Below are 21,358 nucleotides of genomic sequence, written 5' to 3' on the forward strand. Positions count from 1 at the left end.
CGCCTCCAGCCCTCCCTTTCGGGGCGGTATGTACCGCGCCTCAGTTACAAAGATGTAACTAAGTAGCTAATGAAGATCATCAGTGCATATTTAATATACAAGTTAATATGAGGCCTATGTGCACATACAGTTTTTGTGCTTCTTCAGTCTATGGCTTTCTTACAATTATTAGTGTACATATATGGCCTTTTAATATATGGTCTTTTAATATGGCCAGAAAAAGACCTTGCAAATATTTTGTGGCCAAAACGTGTTGGGATAACAGCATTTTTACACCTCTTGAAATTCTCTCGCATCAATTTTTATTGGATGTTTCCAGTTCTTTCTGCCAAATGAAATAACAATTTTCTTTCCATTGTGTACACTGTGTTCAGAAGCTACCTGCCTTCCTCCCATTCACAGTGTCATGTAGGTGTGTTCTTTGGCTGAATTAAGAATCACAGAATCATAGAGTTGGAGGAGTATGAGAACATATCTACATTCCCTGTAACTTTCTGTAATAAATAATTCATCTTCCTGGAGAAATGATAAAACAAGGCAAAAACCCACACAAATCATCCTAACCTTTTTCTTCTCAAACTTTCTTCTTCCTCCCATGTGGCTGCTTCCTTAAGCCCTAGATCATCATGACACACACATTCGGTGGCTGGCCAAGGCATAATGAATTCTGTCCTCCTTGCCCCGTGAAGCAAAGAGTTTGTTTTCATTTCCCTCCCCACTTTTCATATCACTTCCCTGAGGCCTCATATGTAAATCCCCACCACATGAATCCAACCTGACTGCAAACTTCTTAGCTACTTTCCCAAAGGCCATTTCTCATGAGCTAAGAACTTGAAAAGGTCAAAAGTATTCAATTTACTTTGCCAAAGGACGCATTTCCATCTGTCTTCAGGGGGACAGAAGGACCAAAGGGCACTCTATCACCCACACTATTAATGTGATGTGACCTTAAAATGCATCATAGCTGTTATTTTTGCCTCCCTGCCCATCAGCTTGCAAAAGGAGTCTGACAGCTCATCTGCTTACAGGGATTTTTCCCTCTTCCAAACACAACTCTGCTTTTTTTCTCCTGCCCCTGTATCTTTCTCTTTAAAAAAAATCACCCTTGGCCTGCCATGTTTTAATTACAGAGTACATTCACAGATTCTTCCTTAAAGCCTCCCTGTGTGATATCTGACAACAGCTTGGAGTTCAGTGTATGGTTAGGGACTCTGTTAAACTTTCTGCATGCATCCTGGAAGATAACAGGTGGGAAGGAATAGACTAATTGCTTGCCATCCCCTCCAACAAACCAAAACACGGTTCTAGCAACTGAATGTCCAACAGGTGAGTCACATCATAATGGCCACACAGATAGAATCATAGAATCGTAGAGTTGGAAGAGACCGCAAGGGCCATCCAGTCCAACCCCCTGCCATGCAGCAACTCTCAATCAAAGCATCCCCAACATATGGCCATCCAGCCTCTGCTTAAAGACCTCCAAAGAAGGAGACTCCACTACACTCCGAGGGAGTGTGTTCCACTGTCGAACATCTCTTAGTGTCAGGAGATTTCTCCTAATGTTGAGGTGGAATCTCTTTTCCTGTAGCTTGCATTCATTGTTCCGGGTCCTGTTCTCTGGAGCAGCAGAAAACAAGCTTGCTCCCTCCTCAATATGACATCCCTTCAAATAGTTAAACAGGGCTATCCTATCACCTCTTAACCTTCTCTTCTCCAGGCTAAACATCCCCAGCTCCCTAAGTCATTCCTCATAGGACATGGTTTCCAGATCCTTCAGCATTTTAGGCACATTCCTTTGGACACGCTCCAGTTTCTCAAGATCCTTTTTGAATTGTGGTGCCCAGAACGCGACACAATATTCCAGATTATCCCAGCTCTACCATTTAATCTCAATAAGGCCTACAGTTTTGGGGTGCCTTTCCCTCCCTTCCAGTAAGAATAATGTGAACATGTAGTAACATTAACCCGAATAAAATACACTTGCCAAATATCTCAGATTGCTATGTTATAATAATAATAATAATAATAATAATAATAATACTTTATATCCTACTTTTTGTTGCCACAATCAAAGCAACATACAACCTTTAAAAAAAATACAATATATACAATCCCCCCCCTTAAAAAGGATTAAACAATTCTGTGCATTAAAATTACAAATGATAAAATCTAAAAACAGTGCCATAATAAGGTGGGTCGAGTCTTCGCTTATATATGTCTGTGGGAGGAGCAAAACATGGCCGGGTTCTATTCCAGGAAGGCCTGCCGGAAAAAATCTGTCTTGACAGCTTTCTTGAAGCTCTCTAGGTTGGCAATTTGATGGATCTCGTCCGGCAGGCCATTCCATAAAGGGAGCGATCGTGGAAAAAGTCCTCTGGGAGACTGGCGTCAATCTGGTCTTTGTGGACTGCAACAAATTCCTCCCAGAGGATCTGAGGGTACGGGGGGGGGGGGGGGGTTGTACGAAAGGAGGCAATCCCTTAAGTAGGTTGGGCCCAAGCCATGGAGGGCTTTAAAGGTAATGATCAACACTTTGTACTGTGTCCGGAAACGAATAGGCAGCCAGTGGAGTGATTTCAAGATAGGTGTAATATGGTCACTCCTAGTTGTTCCTGTAAGCACGTTGCAAAAATCAAGTCTTGAGGTTACCAGAGCATGTACTACAGTTTTGAAGTCACCCCGTTCCAGGAAAGGGCGCAGCTGACGTATCAGCCGGAGCTGATAACAGGCACTCTTGACCGTTGCATTCACCTGATTTCTCATCTGAAGCGATGAGTCAAGAAGCACCCCTAAGCTGCAAACACAGTTCTTTGAGGGGAGCGTGAACCCCTCTAGGACTGGAGGTTGCGGCCTGATACCTGGTTTGGGGGCTTCTACTGTAAGTACTTCCGTTTTGTCTGGATTCAGCTTGAGCTTGTTTTCCCTCATCCAGTCCATTACTGCTGCAAGACATTGATTGAGAAATGTCATCTGTCGTCATTGCTGATGACCGAGACATGGAGAAGTATGTTTGGGTGTCATCAGCATACTGATAACACCCTGATCCATGTCTACGGATGATTTCTCCCAGCGGCTTCATATAGATGTTGAATAACATTGGGGACAGGATGGCGCCCTGAGGGACACCACAATTAAGCTCTGTTTTTGAAGAGCAACTGTCTCCGAGCATCACCCTTTGGAATCTACCTGAGAGGAAGGAACGGAACCACTGCAAAGCAGTGCCTCCAATTCCTAACTCTCTCAGGCGTTCCAAGGTCTAATAGCACCAGCAGGGTCACGCTTCCTCTGTCGATGCTTAGACGAAGGTCATCAGTTAAGGCGATCATGGCAGTCTCCACCCCATATCCTGTCCTGAAGCCAGTTTGAAATGGATCTAGAAAATCGGTTTCATCCAAGACCACTTGGAGCTGAAGAGCGACAGCCCTCTCGATCACCTTACTCAAAAATGGCAGATGGGAAACAGGCCTATAATTTTTCATGTCCAGGGGGTCCAGGGAAGGTTTTTTCAGAAGCAGTCTAACAACCGCTTCCTTTAAGGCAGATGGTACATAACCTTCCCTAAGGGATGCTTTGATGACACATCTAAGAAATGCTGTCATGTGAACTAGCTATACAATTTGCTACCATTGCAACAAAACATATGGTTGTTTCTATTTTTCCTTGTAGACTTCAAATCCAATTGATGTAGCAAGTAGGCCTGGTGCAGTACATCACACTCTTCTTCAGAAGACACCAGGTGTAAGTACAGTGTGTAACCTTTCTTCTTTTTATCTCCCTACTACAAGTTTGGCTATATTTTCTGTTTGCAGTGAAATTACTTTTTTATATTTTTGTACTGAACAAGCATCATGACCAGTATCTTTTAGTATCTTACGCATGTGTAAGTTCCCCTATGGAAACAGGTTGACATTTTTGTCCAGCATGGAACATTTGCAACCAGTTCAAGGTTATCAATGTGGATTTGTGCATGCAGTGTCATTCAGTTGTGCAACTTTGCCATTATGATTATGAGTAGCATAATCAATGCATAATTCCACACATGGAGATTTCTGCTATGTCACAATCCCTATGTGGGATCTTGGTCTATGTTTTGGTGCAGAATAAAAAGAGGTTTCCTGTTTAACATAGGCTGGAATCCGGTTGGTGACATATACTCACATAATGTGGGTTGACATGAGCATTTTATTTTTATTTATTCATTTATTTTGATCACTACAATCACAGAAGACAGGTTTGAAGCAGCTCTCACCATTCACAAGCCAGTAAAATTCTCTAGCACTTCAAAACTACCTTCTGTGGTGGGGGTACATGGAACTGTACAGGTAGAGCAGTACCCTTTTCCCAGGCAAAACAGAATTCTAGTCCAAATAACTCTGTTCTTGCTATATTTTCTCTACTTACTTACTTCTCTTCTCCTGAATTACATTCCTTACTTTTTCTCTTTATGGAACAGTTTTCAGGGAAACTGATCTGTTTTTCCACATTTTCCTTAGGTGTCTGACCCCTATCGGGCTCCTGTACGAGTAAGTAAGGTTTGTCAGGGATTTTTTAACTCTACTCTTTATACAAGAACCACATATACACATGTGAACATTTATGTGCATGCAGTACAAGGCAGGCTTAGTAGGTTTTGATTTTCTTTTGGAGGGGACTTCAGGGTAAGTAGATGAAATAATACTTCAAAGTCATAGGCGCGTTACAGACTGCCCCTTTGGGGCGGCCTGTAGGCACACCTTTCCCCGCCGAATCGGGGCCTCAGCGGCCAGACCGGCAGCTGCTGAAGCCCCGATCCACCGCTTTCCGGGCTGCAGGAAAGCGGCAAAAAGCCCCTTCCCCGCAGCCTGGAAAGGGGTGTCCGTCTGAAGGCTGCGCCCAGCGGACCAAACCAGGAAGGAGCTCCGAAACGGAGCTCCTTCCGGGGTTGCGGAAAGGGCGCCCTAGTCAACCCCAATACGTCACAACCACGCCGCCTCGTTTGGAGGCGGTGTGGTCGTCACGTATTGATGGCGGCGGCCGTGTGGAACGGCCGCCACCATTTTGTGCGCGCAGAGTGCGCACTAGGGTTAGGGCGGTGCGGAAGAACCGCCCCGTCTTAATCCTAGGACGCGCTCCGCGCGTACTTTTTAGCCTGTCTGTAATGGGCCATAAAATCTTCAGACTTTTTCATCAAGTAAGCACTTTTTTAGTCTTGTGACAGTATTATGGATGTGAACGTAAAATCAATGCCATGGGTGGGGACAGCCAGTCAGGAAACACCCATTACACAGAAACTGAATATGTTAAAGGACATGTAGCTTGCTCAAGAACTTGAATACAAGGCAGAGATCGGGTCTAAGTCGTCAACTACAACCCTGCTCCCTTGAATTCTCAATTCTCCCTCTCATTCAGAACCAGCATCCTAGCAATTTTGTTCACAACCAGAACAAACACAAAGAAATTCCTTCCCTGCTTTCTCCTGCCCTTGTGGGTTGGCCTACAGGCCTCCCTGATATTTTTCATTGCTGTCCATTGCCCTCTGCACCCAACCCCCGGTTTCCATCCTTCCATTCAATTGCGTTGCCAGCCCCTGTCTTTCCATTTCCTCCGCAAACTCCATTGGATCATCTTCCAGTCCAGCCCCAGTTCTCCTCTGGTTCTTCTTTGTGGCCTCACACAATTGGGTGTTGCGCCTGCGCAGAGACTCCATTCGGAAGCTGAAAAGCTGAGCAGATTGGCGGAAACCCCTCCCACTCCCATGTACTGAGCATGCCCAGTCCCGCCAATCTAGCTCCTCCTCCAGTTCTCTGTCATCTGCCGCAAGAGAAACATCTTTGGCTTGCTCCTGAGCTGAATAGATTTCTACTGTACAGTAGACTTTTTGTCTTTCCTCCCTTTCTCTTTCTGTACGGTAGATTTTTGTCTTTTCTATCTTTTTCGAGCATTGCTCTCTAAAAATTTGATTATTGTGAGAGAGAAGTGTTGCCGGCCCAGATGGGCCTACCACTTCTAGGCCTCTTATGGCTGCCCTGTTTAAACATTGCTCAGAATGTGACCGGAAAATTGCTTTCAATGACGGTCATTCTAAATGCCTTTTTTGTTTAGGGGAAACCCATATTTCTGATAGGTGCCCCCATTGTAGAGCTTTCACTGCAGTGACTCTCAGGAATAGAGCCACCAAACTTAAATCTTTCTCGTGGGAGCGCTCCCTCTCTGTTGCCCAAAAATCTGCTTTGGCTGTAGATCCTTTGGGAAGAATTCCCATCCACAAACTTCCACGAATTCCCAAAATTTCAAGGCCTTTGACATCAACAACTGCTACGTCAACGTCGATCTCGGCTCCTGCATCAGCGACATCGATGTCGATAGCCTCCATGTCGCAGCCATCTTCTTCAGAGTCTTCATTGCCTCAGGAGATCCCCTCTGTCTCCCAACAGACACCTCAGAAACTCAAGAAGAGGCCTGACTCTTCCCCTGCTTCCCACAACAAACCCGGGAAGAAGCCTATACCTAAGGTGGCAGCTGCCCCTTCAACTATTTCAGCGCCAACGTCAGCCTTGTCTTCATCGTCTGCTCCGGCATCAACATCTATAGCTTTAGCTGCGGCTAAGCTTGACTCCACGTCGGTTTTCTTCATGCCCGCCTCGACATCGGCGTATGATTTGCCATCCCCCATCCCGGTCACTGTTTTAGACTCGGCATTGGGGCCTCTGGACTCGACGTTGATGGCTGTCTCTATACCTACGCCATCGCCTGTCGCTACTGTGGTCCTGACAACAATCTCTCCTCTGCCTCCTGTCCCAGCTACAGTACCAGCACAGATCCTGCCAACTCTATTAAGAGCATACAGACTCTCCTTTTCCCCTCCGCCTCCTCAAAGGCAGTCTCCAGCCAGAGCCTACAGATCCCCTTCGCCTCATGACAGATACAGACATGGCTCGCCTCATTCCTCGAGGTCCTGCATCGCTCGTTATTGAGCTGAAGAATATTGGAAGACTCCCCTTCTCGCTATCGACGCCGCTCTCGCTCACCTCCTCAGTGTCACTCTCAATCACCTTCTCGGCGTTGATCTCGCTCTCCTAGAGATGATGCCCGCTACCGTACCCCGTCACCACCACCTAGAACTACAGCCACTGTTTCCCGCCCTCCAGCTTCACCCATTCGCTCTATGGCGGAGACCCTTGTCTCGATGTCGACATCAATATTGACACCCATCCCATCAGTAACCCTGATTGTACTCTCGCCGTTGATGGTCCCGTTGTCAATTCCTCAGGTAGTTCCATCTGTAGCCCTCTCTGTACCTACAGTGCTATACTCTACTGAGGAATCCACATATGAGCCAGAGCTAGCCCCTCACTTTCCATCACCGGTGATAGCTTCTCCTCAGGAAGAGGTTGAAGATACCATGCCTCAGTCTCCTGTCGAGGACAGTCACCTTTTCTCGGACGTTGTTGACAGGATGTGCAGGGCCATAGGTCTCCATGTTGACCAACCTCCTACACCTCCTAGAGACCCAGTTTATGGTATTTTGCCTGTTCCTAATCAGCCAGCCGTCCTTCCATTTTTGGCCTCGTTGTCCGATGTAATGGCCCTATCATGGCACAAACCTGCCTCTATGCCCCCGGCATCTAAGAAACTTGAGGGCATGTACAAGTTTCAACCGGATACAGCTCCATACCTCTTCACCCAATTCTCAGGTGGTTGAATCCACTATAAAATCATCAGGAAAGACTCACTTTGCTCCAGTAGACAAGGATGGCAGACGTATGGACATCTTCAGACGCAGATTCTATTCTTCTGCTGACCTGAATGCCAAGGTTGCCAACCTCCAAGCCTGTACAGCAGCCTACCAGAAGTTTCTTTGGGACAAGATGGCTTCCTTCATCACCTATCTGCCTGAAGAACAAAAATCTGCAGCTATGGACTTCTATGCTGAGGCCCTCTCTTTGGTTAACCAACAGCTCCACTAAGCCAGATACTCCGTTGACTTTTCAGCTAAAATAATTTCCGGTGCCGTTGCCCTTCACAGGTTTGCCTGGCTCAGGTCCACAGATCTTACTGATGAAGCCAGAAACAAAACTGAAGACCTTCCCTTTGATGGCCTGTTTGCAGCCAATACAGATGACTCTCTCAGCACTCTGCCCAAAAATTGTCTAACTGGTAAATACCTTGGGCTGACCACAAATAAATAACAATACAAGAGGCGTGACAGATCAGCTCCTTCTTCTTCTTACTCTCAACCGCGTTCTGGAAACTTCCCAGTATAAGGGCTCTTCACAACAGTCTTCGGGAAGACCCTATAAACAACACAACAAACAACAAAATAACCAGCAACAACAACATCAAAATCAACAACAATCTTCGAAGAAGCCTTCTTCCTCTTCTAAGTCCCATTTTTGACAACTCCAACGAGATGACACCATCATCCATTCTCTCTCCCCCTCTGTCTGCCCCCCGACCCAGGCTGTCCAGTTTTTACGACCAGTGGTGTCAAATCACCTCCGACACCTGGGTCCTTACTATCATTTGTTTGGGCTACACCATAGAATTCTCAAATATTCCTCCACGTGGTGTTTTCTGTTCCACTCCGTCTTCCCCTACTCTCCAGGAAGAGATCGTCTCCCTTCTGGACAAATCCTTCCAACTTCTCGCCTCCCGATGGGGGACTCCATCCTTGGACCTCTTCGCCACTCCGGACAATGCCCAGTGCCCACAATTCTGCACCAGGGCAGGCAGGGGATACGGCTCCCTGGGAGATGCATTCCTACGCAGTTGGAACCAAGACTTCCTCTATGCCTTCCCTCCACTACCACTTGTAGCAAAGGTTGTGACCAAGATGACCAGAGACAGAACCAGCGCGATTCTGCTGGCCCCCTTCTGGCTGAGACAACCCTGGTTCACCCCCCTGCTCCACCTGTCCAGGGGTCAATACTTCAAACTCCCGAGTTGGCCGGACCTTCTGTCTCACTCTCATTGAGTGGTCCTTCATCCAGACCTCCTCAGTTTACACCTGACAGCTTGGAGGATCAGTCCCTGAACTCTCCTGAATTGCTCAAGGTCTTGTCAGCTTCTAGAAAAGACTCTACTAAACGATCCTACTCCTACAAATGGAGTCACTTTTGTGAGTTTGCTACAGCTAGAGCTGAACTCTCCAGTCCCATGAGCCTTTCTACAGCCTTACACTTCCTTTTACACCTTCGTGATCAAGGTTTGGCCTTCTCCTCCCTCGAGGTCTATTTGTCTGCCATTGCCGCCAACCTGCCTCCTGGTTCACCACGCCGACTATGAAAAGGTTCTTCAAAGGCCTCCATTATCTCTATCCTCCGATGCCTCCTTAGGCCCCGACGTGGTCTCTATCTTTGGTGCTTACGCAGCTAACTAGGCTTCCCTTTGAACCTTGGGCTCAGCCTCTCTGAGACTGTTGACACTAAAGGTGTCTTCCCTTGTGGCCATTACTTCAGCCAGACGTGCTTCTGAATTGACGGCGTTGCATTCTGATGAGCCTTTTCTTGTTTCCCACAGAGACAAAGTGATTCTCAGACCAGACATCTCATTACTCCCTAAGATGGTTTCCCCTTTCCACCTTTCTCAAGACATTGTTCTACCCAATATCTACCCAGACCCATCTACGCCTTTGGAAAAGACTATGCACATGCTGGATGTCCGCCGTGCTTTGGCTTTTTATGTTCTGCTGAGTTCAGGTTGACCAAGGTTGTTTGTTTGTTACGGTGGTTCCAGGAAGGGTCACCCTGTTTCTGCACAAAGATTTTCAAAATGGATTGCTCAAAGACTATTTCTCTGGCTTATGAGCTGGCCAAACACCCTCTTCCTGTTGGTGTATGTTCACACTCAACCAGGGCTGTTGCTTTCTCTGCTATCTTCCTTAGAGGTGTTCCTCTACCTGATGTCTGCAAGGCAGCCACATGGTCCCAGCCTTCCATTTTTGTGGCCCCAGCCTTCCACTACCGGCTAGATTCCAGGTCTTGTCGAGATGCCAGTTTTGGTCATGCTGTCCTTTCCTCTATTTTGCAGTGATCTTCCCATCTCCTTAGGTTAGCTTTTTAGGCACCCAATTGTGTGAGGCACAGAGACCACGAAGAAGAAGAACAGGTTACTCACCTGTAACTGTGGTTCTTCGAGTGGTTATCTTTGCCTTCACACAAATCCCGCCCTACCTCCCCTCGGTCAGGTCCCTGCCATGTTTTTGTGGCAGACTTGAACTGAAGGAGGAGCAAGATTGGCAGGACTGGGCATGCTCAGTGCATGGGAGTGGGAGGGGCTCCCACCAATCTGCTCAGCTTGTCAGCTTCTGAATGGAGTCTCTGTGCAGGCGCAATACCCCAATTGTGTGAGGGCACAGGTGACCACTCGAAGAACCACAGTTATAGGTGAGTAACCTGTTCTTTTCTCATGAATAGTTTGTTCCTGGGAGAAGTCTTGATTGAGTGCAACATCATCTGAACTTCTTGACACACAATCTCACAATCATCCCGGGAGTGTGCCTTTTTCTTTCCCCTTTTCCCCCATGTGATAACTTCCTAAGACTCTGGAGACCAGGGTTCAATTTCCCACTCGGCCATGAAACCCACTGGGTGACCTTGGGTCACATGCTCTCATCCTCGGGGGAAGCCCATGGCAAACCTCTTTTGAACAAATTTTGCCAAGAAAACCCTATGAAAACCCTTAAGGTCGCCATAAACAGGAAATGATTTGAAGGCACACAACAACAACCCAGTGGGGTCCTCATGGGCACAGAGGTGGCATTGAGTCTTCCTTTTCTTTTCCATCTTAAAAAAAATTAAAATAGAGGTTGGGAAAATGGCCCCAAATTCCCCAAAACGACTCATCAAATGTTTTCACTTATCCCTAAAAGAAGCAAGTGTCCGCAGATGATCCTTTTAGGACTCATATTCAATGACAGGAAGGTGATTGAAATAGGCCCTGGGGAGCTCAATCTCATATCTGAAAATATGGCATACTGTAAACTACTCAGGACTCTGCAAGTCGCAGCTCACCTGTAAATAAGACAAACAAACAATCAAATCAAGTAGCCCATTTGAAATGGACTACAAAAACAGTCCAGTGGGTCACACTCCCCCCCCCCTTCCACCTTTGAGCATGAATTGAGAGATCAGGTCATGGGAGCAAATGTTCTCCCAGCTGTACAGAGGGTGCCGTATTACAATTACTTTCCTTTGTGTAAAAATAACTACAACGGTACATTTCTGACAAAGATAAACCAGTAAATAGTTAGACTCGTTTTCTGTGCTAATTTAACGAGAGAGGGCTTTGACTGCACATTAGCGGCATTTTAAGTCAAACCTCCATTTTATTTTATTTTGTATCCATTTGTTTGCAGAAGCCTGGCAAGTGGTGTGCTGTTCATGTACAGATTGCTTGGCAGATCTACCACCACCAGCAGAAGATAAAGGTAAATGAGTGAATTTATTCAAGTGATGAGATGCCTTTTGAGCGATGTTCCCACTACTACTACCCCCAAATTAACAAACAAGTAGCTTTTTACAGTGTTGCTTTTGTTTGTAAGGTGTGGAATTAATTAAGCCTTTCTATCTTTTAACATCTATCATAGAGCTATAAATGGTTGCGCTTGTCTGGCGGGGCAGGGCAGCCTGGTAGCAAAAAGCAATATGCAACCCAGAGGAGAAGATCAGAAGAAAAGCTGGGAGGTTTGTGGGGAGGGCGGGGGCATACAGAGCACACGTGTTTAATATCATTTCCCTTCTGTACTAGTACCTCCTGTGGAATATGGAGTGTTATCCTGTTCAGAGTGAAATGAGCGGTACGGTGAAGGACATTTTACAAAACATAGAGCAGGCGAGTAGAATGACAGTCAATGTGTCAGAGGTGCTTGGGGTTTTTCTTCTGCGGTGTTGTGTGGAGGGGAGGGATGGAGGGGGACTGTGGAACTGGAGAGGTAAGAATGTTAGGAATAGTCTGTTTCCTATGCCCAAGTAATGCCCTCAGGATTTTATACTAGGAAGATTCTGAAGTCCACAGTCTTCACATCTTGAGTTATGCCACCTATATTGCTCATGCACATGTTGTTGAGGATTACAGTTAAATTCAACAAGGAAAGACCTAAAATGTGCTAGTTAGAACATAGAATCATAGAATCGTAGAGTTGGAAGAGACCACAAGGGTCATCCAGTCCAACCCCCTGCCATGCAGGAAATCACAATCAAAGCATCCCTGACAGATGGCTATCCAGCCTCTGTTTGAAGACCTCCAAGGAAGGAGGCTCCAAAACGCTCCGAGGAAGGAGTTTGTTCCACTATCGAACAGCCCTTACTGTCAGGAAGTTCCTCCTAATGTTGAGGTGGAATTTCTTTTCCTTTTTTTATTATAATCTTTATTGATTTATTTACAATTAAAATACAATATTGTTTACATATTCCCATATTAGTCTTTTTCATTCCCCCCCCCACCCAGTTCCAAGTCTTCTTAGCTACACCCATGTACATGTTCCTGTAGCTTGCATCCATTGCTCTGGGTCCTGTTCTCTGGAGCAGCAGAAAATAAGCTTGCTCCCTCCTCAATATGACATCCCTTCAAATATTTAAACAGAGCTATCATATCACCTCTTAACATTTTTTTCTCCAGACTAAACATACCCAGCTCCCTGAGTCTTTCCTCATAGGACATGTTTTCCAGACCCTTCACCATTTTAGTCGCCCTCCTTTGGACACACTCCACTTTCTCAATGTCCTTTTTGAATTGTGGTGCCCAGAACTGGACACAATATTCCAGGTGGGGCCTGACCAAAGCAGAATATAATGGGAGTATTACTTCCCTTGATCTTGACACTATACTTTTATTGATGCAGCCGAAAATTGCATTGGCCTTGTTAGCTGCCGCATCGCACTGTTGACTCATGTTCAACTTGTGGTCTACTTGGACTCCTAGATCCCTTTCACATGTACTAATTGTTGCACTTAGACCATAGATATTTCATTGCCATGTTGTGGGATGTTGGTGAATCCATTGGGGGCAATTACAAACATTCTGGGCAGTGGTTGTGTCCCCAAAAGTGGAGAATTCCACCCATAGATGTAAGATCTTCTCACTCTCTAGGAGAAGGTAGAAATTAAGCGTTGACTTAGCTACAGAAACTGCCTGTACTGTACTTCAAAAATGTCAGTTTAGCGGCAACCATAGATTAATTGTGGTCACTCAATTTCTGCAGAAGTTTTTTGATAACTACCACATGATGGACACAGATGTTAAGGGATTGCCAGAATTCTAGGTGCCTTGAACAGAAGCAGATTTAGAATCAGAGGAGTTGTTTTTATACCATTATCTCACTACTATCAGCACTATTTGCTTTGGGTTTTGCTCATTAATTTATTATGAGTATTAACCACCATAGCTGCATAACTAGTATCAGGAGAAAGCATAAAATAGGATCAATCCACAATAATGATGCATCTAATGGCAAGTCTTCCCTGATTTTAATGGAACTGGATTGCACACATTGTCACTTTCACTGACTGTACTATTATTTTTAAGCAGAAAAAAAAAGAGATGCATCCTTCAGTTGAAACTGATAATTCTAGGAATGGCTCCATCTGGTTTTCTAGCAATCAATATACTTCAAAATAGCTTGTGATCCAGAGCTTTCCAGAAATACTAAAATGGTTAAGGCAGTGTTGTAGATTTTTTGCCCCATAGTAGCCAAAGTAGTGTTGTAGCTAATATACACATCCAGACAGAACCATAAGAGCCTTTCTTCTGCATGGTTGAGTGCCAGTGTTTGAGTTCATAATAGCTCTAGTTATAGCCTCTCAGGTATCTGGAAAAAACGGAGACTCTTCATTAGCAGCTATGCAGTTATTCAGATTTTGTATAAGCTAGTGTCAAATGCAGTTTTGCTTGAGAGTCTAAATTTGTGGAGGAGAACCTAATGAAGTGAGGGAAGTTGGAGTGTCATGATGTCCTGTCATAGCTTTTGTTTTTCTACTTATTACCAGTGGACAGTTGCTTTTTTGATAGCAACTCTACAGCGTCCCACTCCTATTTGTCTGCACAGTGCTGACCTCAGTAGCAGCAGAATACAGGCCACCCTTCCATAGGACTCCGATATCTGTCACCCCTTTTGAAGAAAGTGATCCAGTCCTCACTGGGATGCTGTTGATGTCCAGTCATTTTATTGTAGGCTAGCTTTCCAAGTGTGGGAAGAGATGCTCTACCCTCATAAACCTTTGGAAAAGAATGGTTCTGTGAAGCACTCTGAAAGCAAACAGTGGATTCTCTCCTCATACTCTTTCTGTTCCACAAGTCTTTGATTTTGTGGTGTCTTGGCCCCAGGAAAGGGGAAGTCTACACAAATCTCCTTCTTTCTCTGTCTGCCTATGTCTCTGTAATGAAGCCATCAAGTACACAATTTTTTGCCATCCAACTTCTTGAGATTTGGTTCTGTCTGCAGACTCAGCCCACTGAATACTTTGTGTCGTGGTGGGACGGCAGGCAGGTCTGAGGGATGCCAGATTCACTCCATCTATTGCACTGCATTCTCCTGCTGTGTTAACACTGTGAAGCTAAAAGCTCACTTCAGACCTTATTTGCAGGGAAGGCAGGAAGCTCTGAGAAGCTGTAGTGGCTGCTGTCAGAGCATGACTTCCAGTATGTGACCACAGATGCTACTGTCACTCTGGCTAACTCTTTCTGGCAGTGCTTACATAGCTGTGAAGTAAGCCCCCTCGGTTAGCAGTCCTTCCACCCCCCTTCCCCCACCCCCCATAAAGAAAAGGAAAATGTATAGTAAGATTGTTTCTTGTATCCTTTGACAGCAAATGCAGCTGGATCCCCACAAGCTAGAAATAGGAGGGAAGCTTGATCTATTCAGCAGACCTCCTGCTCCCAGCGTCTTTCCAGGGTTCCACTACCCGCAAGATCTTGCTCGGCCACTCTTTTCCACCCAAGGTAAGGCAGGCTACATGTCTGTTGGATAAGTATGGATATGTGGGCGAGGGGGTGGGGTGGCCATAGTCCATAAGAACAACCTTACCTTGACCAGGATACCTCTCCGACAACTAAACTGCATCGAGGCTATGTACCTTCGCCTGAAGACAAAGGATAGTCTAGGGATTCTGTTGATATACCGACCACCCCATTGCTTAACAGACTCCCTAGCTGAGCTGACCCAACTGGTCTCGGAGTTGGTGTTGGAAACTCCCAGGCTTCTTGTTCTGGGAGATGTCAACATCCCCCTCGAGTCCAGTTCTTCAGATCTTACAGGGGCAGATCGGGAGTTCATGTGGGCCATGACAAACATGGGCCTATCCCAGATTGTCTCTGGGCCTACGCATTGCGGTCTTTTGTTTGGAACAGGAAAATCCGTGGGCAGAGGTAATTTGTACCTCCCCTTTGTCATGGCCCACATTATCTGGTTATGGTTGGACTAAAGGCCACCATTCATAACCTATTAGAATGGTCCGCCCTCAAAGGTTAATGGAACCCAAAAGGTTCCAGGAAGCCCTAGAGGGTGCAATGGCTAGTAACATCGGCGAATCTGTCGAAGCCTTGGTGTCCACCTGGAACAATGATCTCACAAAAGCTCTCGACTCAATTGCTCCCAAGCGTTCTTCTCAGCCCGCTTCGAATAGAAATTCTTGGTATACTGAAGATCTTAGAAGGATGAAGCAGGCTGTACAATGACTAGAGCGCCACTGGCGAAAGACTCGATCCCTATCCGACAAGACACATCATAGGACTTCACTTAAAGCCTATCGAGTGGCAATAAATGCAGCAAAGAAATTTTTCTTTTCTGCATCTATTGCATCTGCGAAGTCTCGTCCGGCAAAGCTTTTCAAGGTGGTTAGGAAGTTAACTCAGACTCCTTCCACCTTGAATCTGTTATTACAATCCATGGAGGCCTGCTGTGATATTTTCAATGATTACTTTGCATATAAAATCTCTCGGATAAGGGCCTACTTAGACTCCAGCCTTAACACAGAAACATCTACAGAGGTATCCAGCGACTCTGTTAATGAGATTAATTTGGATCAGTTTCAATCTCTGAGTACTGATGACATAGACAAGCTGCTTGCTAAAGTCAAAAAGATCACCTGCCCTCTTGACCCCTGCCCTTCATGGCTGGCCATCCAGGGAGGGGAGGCAACTATGAGTTTGTTAAGATCTATAATTAATGCCTCCCTCAGGGAAGGCAGTTTTCCAGCCAGTTTAAAACTGGCTGTGGTTAAACCTATTCTTAAAAAGCCTTCCCTTGATGCCCTGGACAAATCTAACTATCGGCAGGTATCTCTTCTTTTTTTTGGGCAAGGTGATCGAGAGGGCAGTTGCCAACCAACTCTAAGCAGTCTTGGATGACACCAATTATCTTGATCCATTTCAAACTGGCTTCAGGTCGGGATACGGAGTCGAGACTGCCATGGTCGCCTTGGTCAATGATCTCCATCTGTGCATCAACGGGGAAGTGTGGCCCCGTTGGTGCTCTTGGACCTCTCAGCGGCCTTCGATACTATAGATCATGGTATCCTTCTGGAACGCCTGAGAGGGTTAGGAATTGGGGGCACCGCTTTGCAGTGGTTCCGGTCCTATCTCTCGGGTAGGTTCCAGATGGTGTGGCTTGGGAACAGTTGTTCCGCCAAGAGGGAGCTCAAATCGAGTGTCCCCAAGGTGCGATACTGTCTCCAATGCTATTCAACATTTACATGAAGCCGCTGGGTGAGATCATCCAGAGACATGGGGCGGGGTGTTATCAGTACGCTGATGACACCCAAATTTGCTTCTCCATGTCTCAGACTGCTTTGGTGACCAAGGATGGCATCTCCCCTCTGAATGACTGTCTGAGGTCAGTAATGGATTGGATGAGGGAAAATAGACTTAAACTGAAGTCTTATTTGGACAGTATCCAAATAAAACGGAAGTATTCGCTATAGGCAATCCTAATCTGGGAATGGTGATAAGATCTCCAGTTCTGGATGGGGTCACACTTCCCCTAAAGGACTGTGTTCATAGCTTGGGGGTACTCCTGGACTCGTCGCTTCAGCTGTCATCTCAGGTGGAAGCGACGGCCAGGAGTGCCTGTTATCAGCTTCGGCTGATACGCCAGCTACGACCCTTCCTGGAACGGGAAAACCTAGAAACGGTTGTACATTCACTGGTAACCTCTCGTCTCGATTTCTGCAATGAGCTCTACCTGGGGCAAGCCTCATGCCTCATTCAGAAGCTGCAACTGGTCCAAAATATGGCAGCCAGATTGGTTACAGGGAGTTTGAAATTTGAACCTATTACACCTATCTTAAAATCCCTACACTGGCTGCCTATTAGCTTCCGGGCACAGTATAAGGTATTGGTCATTACCTATAAAGCCCTGCATGGCTTGGATCCAGCTTACCTGAGGGAACGCCTCCTCCCATACAATCCTTCCTGCACTCTCAGGTCCTCTGGGAAGAATCTCTTGCAGTCTAAGGAAACCAGACTGGTAACGACTCCCCAGAGGACATTTTCTGTTGCCGCTCCAAAAATCTGGAATGACCTGCCAGAGGAGATCCGCCACATAACATCTTTAGAGGCCTTTAAGAAAACAATAAAAAACGGATCTCTTCCGGCAGGTCTTCCCTAACTGACCTCCTCGGAATGTTTACTCTCCAGTTGCATAGCCATTCCCACCAGACTGTGATCGTGATTGATTTTATTGGGAGCATTTTATTGGGAATTGTTGTTTTAACGTTATTTTAGGGTTGGAGGGAGTTTTAGGGTGTTAGGCTATGTTTTTACTTGTGATTTGCTGTGTAGCATTTTTTTTGTTCTTTTGTTTGTTGTTACCCGCCTCTATCCAACACAGGGAGAGGCGGGATGCAAATAAATATTGTTATTATTATCATCATCATCATCATCATCATCTCTTTTCCCCATTTTAAAGAAAATGCTACAAAATTGAAATGGGAATACCATAAACCTTGCAGGACCTTTGTCAGAAAGGTTTTCGCCTATTAAAATTGCTGGATCAACTTTCTGTATAACAGTAAGAAGCCTTTGGGAAAAAATGTCACTTACATTTTTGTGTATGCATGTGTACTCAAAAGTGAGCCCATCTGTTTCAGTGGGATTACTCTCAGGTTAGTGCAAATAGGACTGCACTGTTAGAATCTTGTCTACATTCAATAATACAGTTTGCCTGTGTGCATCTATTGCAGCCGGACCCATTTCTTTAAAAAAAAAAATCCCTTTAAAAACAATTAACAGTGGGGTGGTCGTTCCCAACTCTCCGTTGACATACACAGTAATCTCACTAACAGTAGACTCCAAAGGGTTCCAAAATAATATTGTAAGCAGAGATTTCCATAATTACACATTGCCTACTTCCACACACTATTCCTGTTCTAGCTATGGCATAATGTGAGTGTACATCTCCCATGCAAGACCAACCTCACAAATGGTTTCAAGTCACAGTATATTCTCCAGGGCTTACTCGCCACCATGCTGGGAAGAAGATGCCTCCAATTTTTTTAAGTGTTTGACTTCAGTATACTCCACATTCATGTTATGTTTTGCAGTTCACTGTTCCATCTCAGTTTTCTTCCCCCTCACTACACCTTTCTAATTATTTATGCCTCTAAGGAGTCATGTATGCTGTATTATTATTTTTATTTAATAATTTTATATACAGATTTTTTTTTATCTACCATTGGAGTAACACATGTTTTTGGTTAAGATTTGGAGGGGCAGGTGCAGCCTAAATAACCCCAAGTCACCACATCTGGCCTGCTCTTGAATGCTAAGCGGAGTCAGCTCTTGTTAGTAACTGGATGGGAGACTGTCAACTTAGGCCAGGTGCTGTAGGCTATATTTCAGAGGAAGGAACTGGGCAAAACCATATCTGAGTATTCCTTGCCTAAGAAAACCCTATTAAATTCATGGGGTCACCATAAAGTTACAGGCAACTTGAAAGCACATACATACACGCACACATACATGGTTGGTAAGTTGCAACCCTGAACAGTGGGACGTAGTTTCAGATAAGGATGCATATGTTTGTGCTGCACAGAAATTAAATTAACAGAAACCTTTACTTCAGCATTAGATGAGTAATACCTTCACAATTAATCACAGGACAGGGCATCTCAATAAAACTGGTTATCAGAGAAGAATAGGGTGAACAAATATTTCAGCTCTTGTAAAAATATGAATAAATCTTTTGCTTTACAGTATCTGAATATCTCCTCACTTTATCAAACAAGAATATAGTTTGTGTGAATCATGGGTTCTGCCACATTGCTGTCTCTGGGATGAATGTTCAGCTGCCTGGCAAATGTTATATTTAATAACTACCTGACAACCCACAAAGCTGTCCCTGACTTTCTCTGGAGGATTTCTTTCTTTCTATTTTTATTCTTATTATTATCAGCTCCATGTAGTCAAGTTTGTAAGCCGTCTCCTTTGAAAAAATCACCCATCCGTTATGCACCTTCTTAAATCCTAAAGGATTAGAAAGATGACAGCCTCCATCCATCTCAAAGCAGCTGAGCAAGTTGCAATGTTTATAGATAACACCAGGTCCTGTTAGCCACAGTGGCTTTTCTCTCTGGGGTTTCCTTAACTCATTTTCTGGTTGCTTAGAGCCAATTTACCCAATCACTTTTCGATCATCCCAGAGTGAGGTCCATGTGGGACTAGGCCAGTGGTTTTCACACGGTGTTCCCAACAGCCATGCAATTTCACAGAAAAGATTATGAAGGAGTCTTTAAAGGAAAAAAAAACTAATGGCAACAAACATCCCTGATAAACAGCTTGATCATTGTTTTGTTCTCTTGTAAAAACCAGAGAGCATGGGTGCATTCTAGAACTATGAACTAGAAGTAGAAGTTTTCACGCTCAGTACCAGCTCCATGTTTCAGGGAGTTCTCCATGGAGTATTTTCCTTCCCTTGCCTTCCTTTCTAATATTAACTCAAATTGTGTTTGTGACATACATATGCATAACTCAGGATGACATCCGCATTTCATTGGCCAGAATCCAATTGATCTCCTACACATTTCCCCTATGGAAGCAGATATACATTGTTGTCTAATGAGGAATGCTCTTTCGGCCCAAGATTGCAGAAGCGGAATTGTGGATGTGTTGCCATTGTACATGATTGTGCATTGGTGTGCAGGCACATTACATATGGTCACACACAGATGTGCACACACATGGATTGCATGAGCATGCACTTTTGGTTGTACACTGAAATGTGAAACCTCACAATTCACTAAAGACATGGCTTTGCACAACTGTTCTAGAACATAGTGAGTATCAGGTTACGCTCTTTCTCCTCAGTGTAGGATCTCAGTCATCTTTGGTATTGCTTAAGCATGTATTCATTACCTTCTTGTACAACATCTGACCACCCTTCCCCAAGGTGCTTTCAAGTCCCAGGGCTGCTTACTGGCTGGGGCAATAGTCATGACCAGGCAAAGACCAAACCAAGCCCAACTCCAATGAGCCACCTGCATCCAGGTGCTGCCTTGTCTCTATTCCCACCTTCGTCCTGTGCCAATACACAGACATGGCAGCACCTTGGGGCTTAAAAGTAGCCTTCTGGGGCAAAAGTACCACAGAGCAGTGCATGCAGGGTGTTACACTCTGCACACTTAGCTATTGTAACTTTTCACTTGTGGATCTTTACTAGCACTGCTTGTTTATGAGGAGAAAGTACAGTTGGTCCTTCATATCCACAAATTCTTTATTCATGGATTTAAGCTTGGAAATATTTCAAAAAAACATACAAACTCCAGAAAGCAAACCTTGATTTTGCTATTTTATATAATGGACACCATTTTCCTATGCTGAGCATCCACGGATTTTGGTACTCAAGGGCAGTCCTGGAACCAAACTCCAGTGAACCAAAGGTTCACTGTTCTTCGTATATATCCTACCAGTGCCTTACAGCCAAAGATGTCAAGAAGAGACAATGAACTGGTTGCAGGTTTCCTAGAAACCTGCCCCAACCAAAATCAATTCTCATCTATTTGGCAAATGATCCAACCTCAACCTCTGTCTATATTAATTTTGCACCTTGCACTATATGCACAAAAAGGTGTGACTATCAAAAATTACACGCCCCATAAAAGCATCTGTTATACATGGCACAGGAGAAGAAATCACGGTTTGCACCTCTTTGGTGTACACAGAGCAATAAACCTCCTCAGAGCAACTACAAGACAGACCATCCAGCCTGAAGACAGGATAGCCACTTTGGGCCCCACATTGTGAGAAGAGCAGGATCAAATCAAATTTTAAAATAGTTGAGATTGTATAACACTAGATTAGACTGCATAGGTTTAAATAGGATTAGCATAGGTTAGCTAGGATAAGATTAGACAGTAGGAAATAGCATAAAATTGATTAGATTGGAATA

At 44.9% G+C, this 21,358-nt stretch overlaps 1 protein-coding gene across 14 annotated transcripts in view; it reads left to right on the forward strand.

Moving 5' to 3' along the window:
* The window catches only part of FBRSL1 (fibrosin like 1), a 1,004,090-nt gene that overhangs the window by 967,931 nt on the left and 14,801 nt on the right, over positions 1–21,358 (forward strand). For 9 of the 14 annotated variants that reach the window (XM_089489878.1, XM_089489882.1, XM_089489880.1 and 6 more), the window contains 5 exons: positions 3,667–3,738; positions 4,494–4,532; positions 11,336–11,407; positions 11,728–11,811; positions 14,784–14,916. In XM_089489878.1, the coding sequence (XP_089346004.1) occupies positions 3,667–3,738; positions 4,494–4,532; positions 11,336–11,407; positions 11,728–11,811; positions 14,784–14,916 (400 nt within the window). The remainder of the gene's footprint in view (positions 1–3,666; positions 3,739–4,493; positions 4,533–11,335; positions 11,408–11,727; positions 11,812–14,783; positions 14,917–21,358) is intronic. The other 5 variants (XM_089489883.1, XM_089489885.1, XM_089489886.1 and 2 more) reach the window with 3 other exon arrangements.

Source organism: Sceloporus occidentalis, unplaced genomic scaffold, assembly GCF_023333645.1.
Source record: "Sceloporus occidentalis isolate IW3139 unplaced genomic scaffold, rSceOcc1.0.p SCAF_41, whole genome shotgun sequence".
NCBI classification, from domain to species: Eukaryota; Metazoa; Chordata; class Lepidosauria; order Squamata; family Phrynosomatidae; genus Sceloporus; species Sceloporus occidentalis.